This window comes from Manduca sexta, unplaced genomic scaffold, assembly GCF_014839805.1.
Source record: "Manduca sexta isolate Smith_Timp_Sample1 unplaced genomic scaffold, JHU_Msex_v1.0 HiC_scaffold_2486, whole genome shotgun sequence".
Taxonomy (NCBI): domain Eukaryota; kingdom Metazoa; phylum Arthropoda; class Insecta; order Lepidoptera; family Sphingidae; genus Manduca; species Manduca sexta.
The window spans coordinates 6,657-22,882 of record NW_023593455.1 but is presented as its reverse complement, the minus strand read 5'-3'; the positions used below and the strand labels follow the sequence as shown (position 1 = coordinate 22,882).

At 36.0% G+C, this 16,226-nt stretch overlaps 1 protein-coding gene and 1 long non-coding RNA gene across 2 annotated transcripts; both read left to right on the top strand.

Moving 5' to 3' along the window:
* Positions 1 to 107: 107 nt before the first annotated feature.
* Positions 108 to 3,890, top strand: LOC119192209. Its single transcript, XR_005113594.1, has 4 exons — positions 108 to 193; positions 2,508 to 2,843; positions 3,179 to 3,299; positions 3,795 to 3,890. It is a non-coding gene; the product is annotated as an uncharacterized LOC119192209 (long non-coding RNA).
* A 441-nt stretch (positions 3,891 to 4,331) lies between these two features.
* On the top strand, positions 4,332 to 6,383 carry LOC115454075. Its single transcript, XM_037446041.1, has 4 exons — positions 4,332 to 4,536; positions 5,235 to 5,333; positions 5,627 to 5,729; positions 6,181 to 6,383. Exons 1-4 carry the CDS (start codon positions 4,534 to 4,536, stop codon positions 6,366 to 6,368), a joined length of 393 nt encoding a protein of 130 aa, XP_037301938.1. The 5' UTR covers positions 4,332 to 4,533; the 3' UTR covers positions 6,369 to 6,383.
* Positions 6,384 to 16,226: the final 9,843 nt, after the last annotated feature.

Here is a 16,226-nt window from a genome sequence, read left to right as displayed (position 1 = left end):
TACATGTAATATAACTGCGTCATCTCTTTAAAAATCTGATTAAAATTTTCTCATAGGAACAAATTACTGGGTATAAAAGTAACCTATGTCTTAACCCTCGACATGGCCTACCTGAGTGCCAAATTTGATTCAAATCTGTCCAGCTGTTGCAACTAGACATCCAAACATTTTCACAAACTTTCGCATTTATAATGTAAGTGAGATTTGATATGTTATGTTTATTCAATAACCTTATTAATGATCGTTTTATAAATCTGTAACCGTTATTGTGTTTTGTCTTATTACATTGAGTATTATTTACCGTCAGAAGAAGCGAGACAAACAATTCCATAACTATGACAGATATATACAGCGTTTATTAGTAAGGGCCTAATTATGTATGACAATGAATTGGAGATAGTTGTCAATACGATTGTTCTGCTTCTCACATAATAAAATATACTTTCTACTAACCTAAACTTAAACTTTCCAAAGTAGAGAGATTATACAGATCCAGGATCTAAGTCAGTTCAACATACACTAACAGAACGATCAAGCGAAAGGGGATGGTTCCTAATGCCGTAATGACAGCGGCTGTCGTGCCGCGACGATTTGTCTTGTAAATCCGCAAATTGGTGTGAAACTGATGGAAAATTGCTGCTTTCTAACTCCTAGACTCGCCCTTGATGCCATTCGGTGAAAACAATTGATTTCTGTTTCGGTGAAAGGTTCGACATTGATTTTCACGTGCCACCGTAATGTGTACGCGCGCAGGGCATGTTTTTAAATATTTGATTTGGTTTCGCCGTTTGGTAAACTTTGGTAGTGGTGCAAATATGATGGAGATGTGTACGTGTTAAAGTGGTTTTGGGGCCGTTGAAGTGGACTGGAGGTCACTCAGTCAATGAGGACTCGTCGGCTATAAGATACTGTTATGAGAGTAATAAGCAGTCAATTGGTAGTATCCAATAGGTAAGAAGCGTTTTATTCAGGGACCTATGTGCCTCTTATGTATTAGGTTTCAACGGGTTCGTATTTTACATTTTCGTTCATTTACTCCCGTATTCTCAATAATAATACTATGAGGACGTACACTGCGCTTGAACGCGTATTGTTATCAATTTCATCGTTTTCTGTGGCTTTGTTATTTGACAGCTAACTGAAATAAAGCTTTATCTCAATCAACCTGCCTATGCATTGGGAAGGTTATCATACCGAAAGTATTTAAAAATAGACTTTTTTCATGGCTTTGCTCTGTGTTTAGGCAATTAACATTTGTGAATACGGGCGATAGTTTACAGGTTACGTGTAATTGATCCTTGAATAAGTAAGAATGATTAATGAACCGTCCCAATCTCAATCTTCAATCCGATTCCGAGGATAAAGCAATCAAAGTAACTTATTTGCAAACATGTCTAAAATAACTTTATTCTGATTGGTGCATTTTCGCGATAGATCGAAAATAAACGTTTTGATTGTTTATTGAAAATGGCGGTAAATGACGGCTCCTGATTGCTACTGGTGCCATAAGAGAAATTAAATCAATTGCTTTTATCGATATATTAAAACTAATTTCATCACGTCAGGAATAACTTTCCATGTGTTTCTGATTATGTAGTCATTTATTGGCGATTGCAAATTGTGCATTAACGAATCGCCGCGGGCGGCCGCTAGATGTCGTGAGCTTGTAATTATTGCCCGCTCGTATTTCTGCCTACCTTTCCCTATCGATAAAATGACGCGTGAAGATAATTGCGACTGTTCTAATAAATTATGGAGGGTTTATTTATTATGGAGTATAGACCTATTTAATTTATTTATTTGTATGTAACTCACGCGGTACTTTAAATGTCTTGCTTGCATGGAGATTCTCTGCGCGAGAATTTTAAACAATATTTTTATGACAATTTCTAAATTTATACAAGCATTGATGTTTTCCCTCTCAGTAGTAGAGGAGGCCGTGCTCAGCAGTGGGCAAGTATATAATACAGGGCTGATATTATTATTATTGTTATTAATGTTTATGATGGTGTTTCTTCATTATTTTTTTTATATGGTCACAGCATAGTGACCCCAGTGTACCTGATGGTAAGTGGAGTGGGGTCCAATAGAATGTTGACTGACGAGAGATGATTACCCTTGACAATTATGCAGGGCCCTTATTCTGTATGATAGTGTAAACGCGTAACGCGGCCGTGTCGTGTTATCTTCGAGAAATGTGCGGAATGGTATTCCGTAAGCCAAATTTCTATAGTCCTAAACATGATGGGTTGTGTTACGTGCTTGTTACGCACTGTCAAAATAACGTGCGGATAGAGAATAAGGCCCCTGACCTGTTAGAATGGACATGCACAGGCTTATTCATGAACGCGACGCGCTAACGTGGGCCACTAGAGCGGATTTTAACACCTTGTAAGGTGGTCGCTATCTGGGCGGATATAAAATATATCCTACCACAAGCAAAAATCCTATTTACCCATATATTATATTGAGATATGCATTTTTTAATATGGCTTTTCTCTTTCCAGGATCGGCCGGCGAAGACCAACCTGCACAACAGAGCACACACACTCGGCATAAGCAATGTGACCACCGACGCACCGACCAAATCATGCAGACCACATACCCATGAGTCTTGCCCCAAGATAACGTGACCTACACGATATTTATTGTACTTATAACTTTAATTAACGAATCTAGTCGCCATAGCACTATTTAAAACGAAGCATCTTAGAGTAACTGAACGAAGTGGAAGTACAAAAAGTACAGCGAGAGTACAAACGAGCCGGGATGAGCTAATGTTGATTTAACAATAAATTGATACGATTAGAGGTCCCCCGGTGACGATACAATGTCTACTACAAGTGAGTATTGCGACTGCTTCTTGTTTTTTTTTATCTTCACAATGCGTAAACCTGAAACTATTGTCGAATCTTAAAGCGAAGTAATTATTGATCTTTCGTAATTAAGCCTTACACTTCTGTTTTATAATCATCTAATTTTGAGTATGTGGTAGTTAAACATAATATTCAAAACATCTGATACGTTTACACAACAGAATCTCACTATTGATAGAACTCAGTTTTGCATAATTCTTTTCAAAACTTGAAACTTGGGTAATTGTAAATTTAATTTCCTATCATATTTTCGAAATTGGTCCTTACTACAATGTTATTAAAGTTTTACGTCTTGTTTACAGGCTTTGAGCACTCGGCGATGAAAAGCAGCTTCTCGCTGTCGTCGCTGCGGTCGGCGGTCGCTCCGCCGGCGGGCCAGTGCGATCAGCTCGAGAGGCCGTACCACAGTCTTACCAAAAAGAGGTGGGATTTCTGTCCTTGAACTATATTTTTTATATACATACATAAATTAATAACGAACAGTAGCATACATGAGTACAGCATACATAAAATACGGAATAAAAGTCCCGATTTATACTTTCCCGGGATAAAAATAAAGCCTATATTTTTAAAACCTAAACCTCCAGCAATTTATCGATGAAAACTGCATTCAATTTTATGCAGTAGTTTTTGCGTGATGCGTGTACAAACATGCATACAAACAAAAACTAAAAACTGTTGTTTTGTCTTCTGTTGCTCTAATAAAACCCTTCCTTATTAGTTTTTCTTCAATATCTAGAAAGTACAGACATCGGCCTATCACAATTTTATTGTATGTATAGATTATGGGTAGATACAGCCTGATTGAATATTTTAGCATCTTTAATAATACTCCTGACATCTCTAGTACCTTCTACCTGCCTCCCTCAGATAGTAGTAGTCTAATCAGCTAGTTAACACATGGAACGTGTATTACAGGAAGGAGCCATGTCGCGAGGCGTGGCGGCGCTCGTGGGGCTCGACCGCGAGCGGAGGCAGCGCCGGCGACGATCTTTGGCCGCTGCTGCAGAGGCATCATATCAGATCATCAACACCTGCAGTCATCCACAGGTATATTACACCAATACTTCCATTCTTATATCTTGAAGTAGCGTAGTACTCCTTATGTAAAAACACCAAAATTACCAAATCAGTAATTTTAAGGATACGAAGTTGTCTTTTGATATATGAGGCACGTGCCCAACTAAAATGACTAGATACACCCGTGCACCCTAAGGGTCAATAATCATCTCATTAACATAGCCGACGTTGAAATTTTTGAAATTTTTAATTTGGTTTGAGTTTTAACAAGGTTATAGTTTTGACGATGGTTGCACTGTCAATGACAACGGCATGGTCATATTAGTAGTAAAAAAATCCACAACTGTAAATATTACTATTGGCTATAGTCACATTATTTCTATCCCTCGTTCCTCAATTTAACGTTTAATATTTAAAAAATATTTTACACTTCCAGGAGGCAAACGGCGAGTTGCAGTCGCACAACTCGACCGCGTTGCTGACCGGGCCGCGCTTGTTGAACCCCACGTCCGGCTTCAACCGGCAGTGGTCGCTCAACCAGCTGATCGCCGAGTTCAACGAACTGTGCCAGTGGCTCACACACGTGCAGGAGGAGATATATTCTAGTCCCGAGAATTTGTCCAGTAGGAAATTGAGGATGGTAAGTCTTTTACTGTAGGGACTTATGCAAAGTGGACTGGATATATGGGATTTTAATTGGACTTAAAAATCCGACTACTCTCTACACCAGCATACGCTTGATGATAATGGTTTATTTCAAGAAGGATATCATTGCACAGATATACGGGTCTCGTTACTTAAATAATTTTAGATTACGAGATTCATAGACTTTTATATAATATTAGCTATTGCCGGTGGTACCGCTACGTGACAAAAGGTTTCCGGGGTGAATATTTTCCCAAAATAAGTAGTAACCTACAGCACTCGGGAGTAATGTAGCTAGCTATTAGTGAAAAAAAAAACAAAATTTATTTAGTAGTTCATAGATTAGCACGATCAAACTAACAAAAAACTCTACAACTTTATAATATTAGTATATACTCAATGCAGTTGGCCCTGAAAAACAAGAGAATATGTACTATGTTGAAGAGCTCCTTTTTCCGCACTTAGCGCATAGTCTGAGTATCTATTCTTATAAATACTCAGACTACTGTTAAGTAGTCTTTTATCTTTAAAGATTGCATTTGTACCATAAGGCGGGCGAGCTACTCGCTTGTGAAATGGTATGAAATTCATTGTATCCTATTCAACTGACTTCCATAACACTTCCCTACTCATCCTAACTTTGTCATTCATTGAAGATTATTGAATTAATTTTGTTTTCATATTTTGTTCCAGAATCGCATGTCCGAGTTGGTGTCAGTGGAGCCGCGTCGCATCAAGTTCGTCGAGCAGGCGAGCGCTATACTTGAACGGATCCCTGAAGCGAGTGGAGAAGTAAGAACTAATACTACACCGTAGTGGCCTTATTGTAACTTACGCTTAAGAATAATATACGGAGATAATTGTAATAGAAATCTGATGATGATTGCTGAGTTTTAAATTGACTATGTCAAGACACCTACTGACTACAATGTAATGTAGTTGTAGTAAAATTATTAAATTCTTTGTTAAATATTACTAGTTTGACGACATGTTAGACGCAGGAGTCGTTATACCTATCATTACTGAATAGTACTAAAAACGCAATAAGAGGTAATTTTTGTTTCTCACTGAAAATGTTATGATAGGTAACATGGCGAATAGAACACTTGAAGATAAAGTGGGAAGCCCTTCGCCTGCTTCTCAGTCCTGAACAGCAGAACCGTGATGAAGATAATCCTGATGCAGTTGGTTAGTATTGTATATTTATAATTCGAAATTAAAATTACAAGAAAATCCTCTATGGAAAACTATTGTGTTAGAACTACTAACGCCATCTATTAGTATTCGTGCTTAATTAATGAACACATTGTCAGTTTGAATGTGAAATTATTCTTAGCAGTTCACATAGATGGCGGTGTACAGAAATTATGTTTGTTTCTAAGGCAGGTTGAAATTGCCAATGAGTATAATAAGATGTTGGATTCGAGTCCCGTCTTGAACAAATAAAATGTTAATTATAGTATATTCTAAAACATATTGTCTGGGTTTGTATATGCACTTAGTAAAAAAAGATTGCTACTTTTGTAGCATTTAACGTCCATTCTTCCGACTTGCCTTTCGAAATAGATCCTTCAGCCTTTAGCTTAAGAAGTAGTATGCAAAGTATTCTTAATGTTTGTTGATTATGTTTAATCTGTAGACACAGCGCACGAGCTTCGCTGCCTGCGTCGCTGGCTGCACTGCATGGAGGGCCGCCTGCCGCCGCCGTCGCTCGCCGCCGCCAAGTCCGCCACCTACCACGAGCTGCTCAGGAAGCTGAGGGAGCATCAGGTCAGTTTACATTTACAACTTTATGCCTTTGTGATAAGAGTGTTTAATATATGGTAATACGAGTGGCTACAAACCATGCTAATAAAGAAGAATTGAAGTTGTTGAAACGTTTGGTGTTGTGTATGGAGAAACAATAAAAATGTTTATTTACTAAGACCTGCTTAGGAACTGAGAAAGCTGATGTCAGTATTAATTTTGAACTTTTTACTCTCATTATAAAGATGTTGAATCGATGCGACTAAAAAAGTAGGGTATTTTGTTCTTTTTTGCTTCATTTATTATGTATCATTCTTTTAACATTATCAAGAAGAAATAACAGATGTCATAAGCAGAATGTGAATGTTCTCCGCGTATTACCTACCAGGAGAACAATAAACGTAAAATGATTTTCAAGGTTTGTTTATTTGAAAAGTTTTACTGCAAAAAATTATAAATAAATAATCATTCTTGATATTGGAGTTATTAAAATTCTATGCAATTGAAAGTAACCAGTTCCATGGGATTTGCTTTTTACTTATTTGCTTTTTGTTGAAAAAACCCTAGTAATTATTATCTATACTTATAATAATTATTAATATATTTGTTGTTGATGATTAAGATATTAAGTATACACTTTGAACCAGAGTCTGTTAAATGTTTGTAATTTGCTTTAGTTTAGCTCCGGTAGTTTATAAGGATGTGCGGCACAATTTCTAAATTTAGTGTGGATCTTGAGTTGTAGCATATATTATATATTATAATATAGTTATAGATAGGTATTTAAATAAATACATAAACATTATTAATTAGCTTGGACAAACACACTTTTCTGTTTACAGAAGGAAGTTGGGCTAGATATTGTTTTCTCATTATACCTATGAATAGACAATAAATCGAACAAAAATCTTACATGTATACATATTAATTTACATTAGTAAAATGACCTGAATAAGAAATCCTTTAAGAAGGCTTTGCACATCATAATATATTATGAATATGCAAACCTCATTAAATTAATAAGAATATATTATTTAGTGAATAATATATCAATATCACTATACTAGTTCATGATTAACTAAACAAAATATCGTCTCGTTTTATGGACATAGTATATTAATTTCTTGTTTTGAGATCATTCGATTTAATCTTACTGGCATGATTTATTGATCCTACATAAAACCTAAATGGTTTTATTTGGTTAATTTATATTGTATAAAACCTATTGGATTAATTTATCTTGACATATAGTCAAATTGTAGCTGATCTTTTTACATTATTGATTTAAATAAAAAATTATATGGGGTCTTTTTAGAGCAACAGAAGCCTATACAAATGAAAGCAGTTTTCATCGATGTATTGCTAGAGGTCTAACTTAAAACATAAGCTTTATTTTATCCTGAAAAAGTCTAAAGCGGGACTTAAATAAACATATACTATACCTACATATTTATGTTCGTTTTACTTTTAGTCAAATTCTTTTTGGCGAACTGTGATAGTAATTGTATGAATATAAATTTGTAAATTGTAAAGTACTAGAAATACGAATTAAGAAATATATAGACACTTATGTTTTTCTTATGTTTCACTGCCAGCATTCATTAAATCAGAATATTTTAATTTTTTTATATACATCACATACATTTGTTACGTACATTTGTCCTCATATACTTTTTGGAGCATTAACGTTTCAATCCATAAATTTAAATGCTCGTCCTAACCGAACCTACCATTCCGCTCCGGACGGTAAGTGGTGACTGTACAGTTTCTCTCCAGAGGTCACCATGCGTCATCCGTAACGATCACGGCTGCGATCACAACAAATTGGCTTTATATCATAATTTATAATGATTGACTACGCTAGACGTCTGTTTAGCACTTTCTAACGCTCGCGGCGGCTACCACGAAAAACCTAATTGTGTGGAGATTTGAAAAAAGTAACATGGACTATATTACTTTTGAGACTGATTTACCATTGATGTTTTTTTTTATTGCTGCTTCAATTACTAATTGAGCTTGCCGTTCGCCTGATGGCAAGCGATACGAACGCCTATGAATAGTTGAAACACCATGCAACACCTTGAATTACAAAGTATTGTTAGGTATTCTCTAGCTTGCCATCCTGAGACATGAGATGATAAGTCTCATTATGTCCAGCTGTTATACTGGCTACAATGTTCTTCAAACTGAAACACAACAGTGACTATACACTACTGCTTGGCGGTATGACATTGCTGTGTTCTACCAAGGCGGACTCTCACATATGAGAGACCTACCACCAGTGATGTTCCTGATATTATACTGACTACCTCGGTGGCGTAGTTGTGTTTCGTGCGCGGTACGACTGTCACCTTGTGGACCCGGGTTCGAGTCAAACGTCGGACACTTTGGTATTGGACTTTTCTGCTCAGCATCAGCTGAGTATGGAATTTATGCTGAATATGGCGATAGGTTCGCCTTGTATCCCATGGGACACACATGGTGGGTGGTGTGGTTGCACTTTTACCTACCATGTCGAGGATAAAGGCTTGATGTTTGAGTTTAATTTACCATTATACTGCTTTATAAAAACGTATAAAAAGCTACAGTTTAAAACTTCTTTACATCAAGGTCGAATATTGAACAAAATGTTCTTTACACTCCCTAAAAGTTTTATAAATTACAAGATAATATGTCGGTATATAAATTTATACCTATTTGTACGTATTAAACGCAATATTCCCCAAAGCGCTTTCACTGTTTCGCAGTAAGTTCTCACGTTTGGTATCAGATTTTGACATGACTATCCGTTATACTGATCTTTGAGGTAAAAGTACAGACATCCATTGTAACAGTTTATAGTGATATATCGGCTTTTCTCTCCAATAAATAATAATTTCATGTTCGTAATGAGCTAGGTAGGTAATGTTTTATTCGCGAAAGTAGTTAATTATTTTAGTTGTTTAGAAATAATAATTACTTATTCTTTGTTTTGACGTATCAGTGCAACTTTGTTCGCCTACGTGATAAATAAAGTATTTTATTTATTTTATTTAAAGGGGCTACAGCTACACCCACTTTCCGCCGTGTGTATTATTTCATGATGTGATAGGGGCGAGCCTATCGCCATATTGGGCACAAATTCCACACTCCGGGCTGATACTGAATAGAAAAAACTAGTATCACTTTGCCCGACCGGGGATCGAACCCGTGACATCGTGACCGTGTATACTGTAATACAACTACGTCATTGAAGCAGATATAAAATATCTACAAGTTCTAAAGGAGATGACAGTGATTTAAGTAACCAAAGATCGTCTATTCGTCGTTTGTTGAATCAACTGCTAGTTTCATAGCAGCGCAGTGTTTCTCGGCAACACATTGTTATTTTTAAAACTATTTTTATTCGTATAAATGAAAATATTTTTCGGATTTCATCGCGTTTTTATAATTGTCTCCCGACGTTTCTAAGATTTCGCAGCCTTTGTAGTCACGGCACAGACGAAGGAACCATGATCATTTCTGCATACGTAATTTTAGAAAATAATTGTTTTTCTTCAAATGAATATACGATAAGATACATTATTTATCTAGCTATAAAATTATGTCCCTACGATTATTATGTTTACATATTTTATAATATTATGCATTTTGTTTTGCATAACGATATATCACTTTTGATAGGTAAGATTAAGGGATTTGCAATGTGATATGTACAAGGGCAAAGTTATTTTTTAGCACAATTTTACTGTCTTATTGCCTGATGTATTGCGTATTAAGATATCATATCAATTTTTCATTATGTATCGGTTGGATATTTTGATTTTATTGAAATCCTTAGTGATAGTAAAGTTAGAAGACACAAAAGAGTTGATAACAAAAATAATTTGTAATCTGAAAGAAAGTTTAATTACACATATACTAAAGTTTTGCTGAACTTATTTTCGACCCTTGATGCGCTGCAAATAAGGGGAATCGCCATAATATGGAGAGCGCTCAATTCCGGGCACATTTTTATTAAGAATGCAAAAAAATTCACGTCCCCTAAACCATAGTAGAGAAGTTCATTGCGACTATAAAATATTTTCGAAGTATTTTGCCGTTTAAAGAAATATTTTTTGCTTACAATAAGTAGTTCAAATTCTGTTGTATGTAATTCATGATACAGTCTAACCATTCTTAGTTCGCGAAATAGTGCATATTCTGTAAAGGTCAATTTTCAATGAGATATTTTCACGCAAATGGGATTTCTATCCAATTTAGCGTGAAAATACCAGTGTTCTGTAATCTGTTGTGTATAAAATCTATACTTAATAAATAAAGTTGAAGAGTTTGTTTGTTTGAACGCGCTAATCTCAGGAACTACCAAACCGATTTCGATTTTTTTTTCACTAATAGGAAGCTACGTTATTCCTGAGTGCTATAGACTCATTATCTCGGAAAATCTTTTTCACGCATCACGCAGGCAAGCCGCCGGCAAAAACTAGTCACTTATAAAAAAGACAAAAGTTTCATCTGATTACGTGTTCACATTAAATTTCGAAATATCAATAACCGCCTTTCGATTTGATGACTTCCTTATAAACAAAAATTATATGCTCAAAATGTTTACGAATTATAATTTTACGAGATCGCCGCCATGTACGGACGGATGAATGTGTTTTGGCTATATATAGAGATAATTTTTATATATGAGAAGATAAAGAAATGGCGGAATTTTGTCTGAATTAAAATTCAAGGAGCAGAACAAACATTTTATGTGACGTGAGTGTTATTTATGCGAGTCTGCTGACGTTACTGCGAATGGCGGCATTTTAAAATATTCCCGTTGAAATTCTGGGTAATGTTTGAATTAGGATATACATAATTGTGATTGCAATCAGCGGTGTTTTCAACTATTTATATGGGAACGAAACTATAAAAAAAGTTACTTAAAAAGATACCATTTCAAAACCTAGACCTTGAAGACCGACCAATCACACATTGTTTATTCTTATAACATACAATTATTAATAATATCAAGTGTTAATTAAAATATGATACATGAATTGCGTGCAAAATCCGCACAATCTGAACCAATTTTAATCTAAACATAAATGCCTGAACAAAACTCGAGCGCAATATATCGACGGCGGATACCGGCTTACAAGCAAAGATAAAGCCGGTGTAAGTGATTAATGAACTTATCATCCGCGACCGGTAGCTTTCGCTCCCCGGGGCTGCGGCTGGACCCGAAGCCCGTCGGTTGGCCGCGTTGAGCGCGTATGAAAGCGAATTTTGATGGTTGCACTTTGATATTAATTTTATTGAATTGAAGAAATGTGACGGCATCTTGTAATTGCGTGAAGGTTTTTTAATATTTAATTTAATATGAAAAAACTTATTTATTTTCAGTGTCGTAATTGTACTCTGCTTTCACCAATTTACGATTCCGTTAAATATATTATTATAAGTTAACCTTTGAATCGCTATTGAGACGCTATCAAATCAGCATCTTAAGTCATATTTAATATATATATGTACTCAGCCACAATATGTGAGAACTTAAGCTTCATTTATTAGAGTCCAATATATAAATGGCTAATGCTAAATGGCAAATGTGAGATTGATTTTTCAATACGACCCCAATATTATCGATAACAAATGTATTTTTCTGACTACTCTTTGACGTCACGTTTGATATAATATTTAACGGATACATTTTCATCAAAGTTCTCATCTAATAAATTATCTATGCTAGAAAACATTTCAACCAGAGAAATAGCGGTAGATTCTAGATCAACAGCGTCGAACATGGAGATTAAATAGATAATAATTAGTTTGCAAACAAATCTATCGTGAAATGCGATGTGAAACAATGTTCGATATCAAATATCGATAGACATCATGTCGTGAGTGCTGGTTGCGATGTCTTTAGGTGACTATGCCATTTAAATATGCGACGAAGATTGAGTTTCATCCATTTTGAAATTGTTCATGTTAATGTTTGTATACGGGATAAAAGTGGCTAATTGGGTTATTAAATTAAGACGGTGGCTTCAGCAAAACGTCCCGCTAACTATATTTTTAAAAGCTTAATACATACGAACTTTATACATATAAAAAACAAACATATTTCTACAATATGTTATCTTTACTTTGATTGTTTAATTTTTTTTATAATTTGTATATTGTTCCACCCTAATTTGATAATGAAAATTTTCCATTCAGTGCAACTCCTCCTAGAGATCTATCACATTAATTTGCGACCACTACCAGATTGACAATTTAATAAAGAATATTTGGGTAGTTTAAAATTTACAAAACAACCGGAAATTGATTTTTTAAGGCAATTATTGGTAAATATTTATATTTTCTCGTCCGTAACACTTACGCTTCGGCGTAAATGTATGGAACGAATGTTTAAGACGAATGTTCGAAGTACGGCCTCAATGCGAGGTTCCTACTTTACTATAATCAATGTTATGTTCCTGTAAAGTTGAATATTTAGGTGTATAGGACTCCGCAGCTATCTTTATCTTAAAGTCCTATATAGTAATCAAAATTATTCCTACCGATATAAGAAAATATCTTTTTCTATACACGTTACTATAACAATATTTTTCATTCGCCGTTTATACTCCTTAAAAATATAAACATTAAATATAGTTGCAGTATCACTTCTAATTTTTACTAATATTCCTCTCTCACTCTAATTTAAAATAAAAAATACTAAAATGACCCAAAAGGAATACACCTAACTCCCACCCTTGATGATGCGAGGTTAGTTGATATGTTATACAACAAATTGATCAATATCGTGTCGTGTGATCTGCGATGTCAGACACGATCCGATCTGTCAGGGAAAGCTCTCGTTGGACCTGTAGCTCGATTGTGCGGTGACGATCGCTGTGACGTGCTCCCATTGATTTTAGATTAATGTGTTATGTGGAAACGGGTGGCCCGTTGATATCAATTTGCGTTTTATTAATATCATAATATTGACTATTAAGATGGACCATTCAGTGCTTGCAAGCATTACGATCTTTCCTTTAAAAGAATTACAATGTTCATATTGGTGGGCGGTGTAGCTTCTTCTCTTGAAGTTTCAAATTCAGTAGCAGCAATTAACACATTAAAACATTTTTTGGTTAGCAGCTTGGTTTTGCCACTAGCACTGTTCAAGACATGGATAGTGTTGAACTACTACCAGGCGGGCCATACCTCGCTTCCTGACTTAGGAAATAAAGATATGTCTTGGAAAGGATCTAGTTAAAATACAACGAACTGGTGTTCACCTAGCAAGCGTACAAAGGCACCTACTAACATTAGACATCTCCCTATAATCAAAACTTTTTGCAACATCCATAAAGTTCATCATCCTCGCATGGATTGAGTAGTGATAGGCACTTACATTTTAATGACGACGTAAACTATATTTAAAGAACCCGATTGCGACACGGATCACGTTCCGTGTGTACAGATGTGGGTGAATACTGAGTGGTGTGTCGCGCGGCCAATAACTCGCGGTGTCGACGCAAGATACCATCGGCAGCGATGCCGCACACCGCGCTAAACTTTATGCGGAGTTGTGGTGAAAATACAGATAGCCAATTTGAAAAGAATGCGATCACGCCTTTTACCATCTGCAGGGGTAGGCAGAGATGTATCGCTATTATCTACGCGATTTTGGTAACTAAAGTGGCGTACCAATTGCCGATATGGGCACAATTCCAAATTTTTGGCTTGTATTGAGTAAGTAATGGTTACGTCGCCTATACAAAGCCAAATGGTTTATTTAAGTCTGAAATACATCTAAGCATTACTTACTCCCAATCTCAAGGTTTCATATACTGAAAGTGAATCCCTCCTAGCCGNATTTCGGTTCACGGCGGCCAATCTCAACGGAGATCAGCCAGGTACGCAGGAGATATTATAGTGCACAAGTGTGTGCGCAATACACAGATGCACTCTCTGTGCTTTCACTCCTCATAGTTCGGTGAGACGGCAATCCGACATGACCGGAGAGAGATCAGGCGCAGGACCAACGGCTTTACGTGCTTTCCCAAAAACCCAGTCACAATTATTTTGGCCCGACCCGGGATTCGAACCCAGGACCTCAGCGCGGCAGTTGTACTTGTACCGTGTACACTTACAACTACGCCACCGAGGCAGTCAAATTTACTAACACCTCAATAAGCTAAATAAAGAAAATATTATAAAGATAATGAAATTTATTTTAAAATGAGTTATTATTTTTTACATGCAAATATTTTACACACATTAAAGCCACCCGATAACTCCGACAATAACTCATTCGCGCATTGAATTATTGTTATAGAAACGCGAAATGGATGCAACGATCATTTTGACAGCACGGAAATAAAGATTATCATCTGTCTGCGCTGTGTGCAGAAATAAGTATGAGTTACTGTCGATGGATCAAAAACACCGGCACAGTACCTGGTTAGCGTTATTCAACTTTATTATGACAAGTGTTAGCAAAAAATAACAGTCTATTAGTTTGATACACGACTTTGGTACACTGTTTGTTGTTACACTTTCTAGATTTTTTTTTATCGTCAAACAAAAACTGGTTTTCGTGATTTTGACTTCTAGTATTTCGCTTTATACTAAAAGTTGAAATTTATGTAGTTTGTGACTTGTTTTCCATTGAAATAACAGCAGTGGCTAGAATTACAATAATATTTTTGCTGTATGCTTGATGTGCATTTGCAGCAAATTGCATAGATTCTGCTTAATGCTTACTGCCTATCCTTATATATTCATATCAGAGAGTACCTCACCCAAATTCTTTGTCTTTAACGATGTTGACAGTCGAATCACTTACCATTACACATCATATATTTGGAACTAGGGCTTCGAAGAGCACAGAATGTTGTTTTTAATTCTGTATTACAGGGCACAGAACATAATTTTGAATAAATTTACACCGCATTTCAATGTAAATTTAAACCCTATTCAATGAATATTAAAGTCGTAGATATTTTTGCATACAATATCAATAACTTTGTGCAATAAATCCGCACAATACCACCGACCGGTAGTGTTTTAGTTGCGTGCTAATCTTCCTGCGGATTTAGAAAGCACCGGGAAAGTGGCCCGGCTACGCAGTGCCGATAACTTAAGTAATATGGCAAAAATCAAGCACAATGGTCGTTTACGCAGCCCCCGGCGCGCCGACCGCTTCAAAACTGGACGCAAATCTGACGATAACACGGATTTATGCGCTCGCGCAGAGCATGTTGGTAGTTGAATTTACAAGCATTTGTGGTAACGGATTTGTAACGATTGTTGGGTAACAAGTCTTCCTAATCGTGTTACCACTGAGAGATATTTGATAACAGATATAACAGAGGTCCAAAAAGTCTCAATATTTCTCTACTTTAAATGTCAGTTGCGCTCCCTAATTTCTCTGATAACAATAATAGCTTGAACCCACACGATACCTGATCAATTATACAAATGCCTTAGGTTGTTTATTGACATAGTAATCACGGAAAGTAATTGATCATCCGAAAACCCAGAGCTTAAAGTCTTATAATATACACACAAACGTTGATCTTTGAAACATCGTTCTCATATGGTCAAATGCCAGTAACCACCAAGGAAATTCAGAATGTAATAAATAACGATAGTGTCAATTAACTGGTTTTGTAACACCTATTCAATCTTGGACTGCAATTATCGAGTATTGTGGACGCAATATCATCCAGCCAGGTCGCAGGGTTAAACGGTTATTATGAGATACGTACAACCCATTATTAATATAGCTGTGACAAGAACCTTTCACGGCATTATTTCAATATTGTTTATTAATCAAAACTTTGTATAGGGAAAATATACAGTAAATTTACCGTTGTTGAAGGTCATTCCGTCCTTAGCATCTAATTACGTGGTTATATCTTCATCTCGCAGGTCGTCAGGTCACATTTGTACATCGTCACACGATTATAAAGA

What these genes read in the sequence shown, in the direction of transcription:
- LOC115454075 (XM_037446041.1), top strand. An exon ending in TCCCTGAAGCGAGTGGAGAA is followed by an intron (nt 5,334 to 5,626) that starts GTAAGAACTAAT and finishes ATGTTATGATAG; the next exon opens with GTAACATGGCGAATAGAACA. An exon ending in AGATAATCCTGATGCAGTTG is followed by an intron (nt 5,730 to 6,180) that starts GTTAGTATTGTA and finishes TTTAATCTGTAG; the next exon opens with ACACAGCGCACGAGCTTCGC.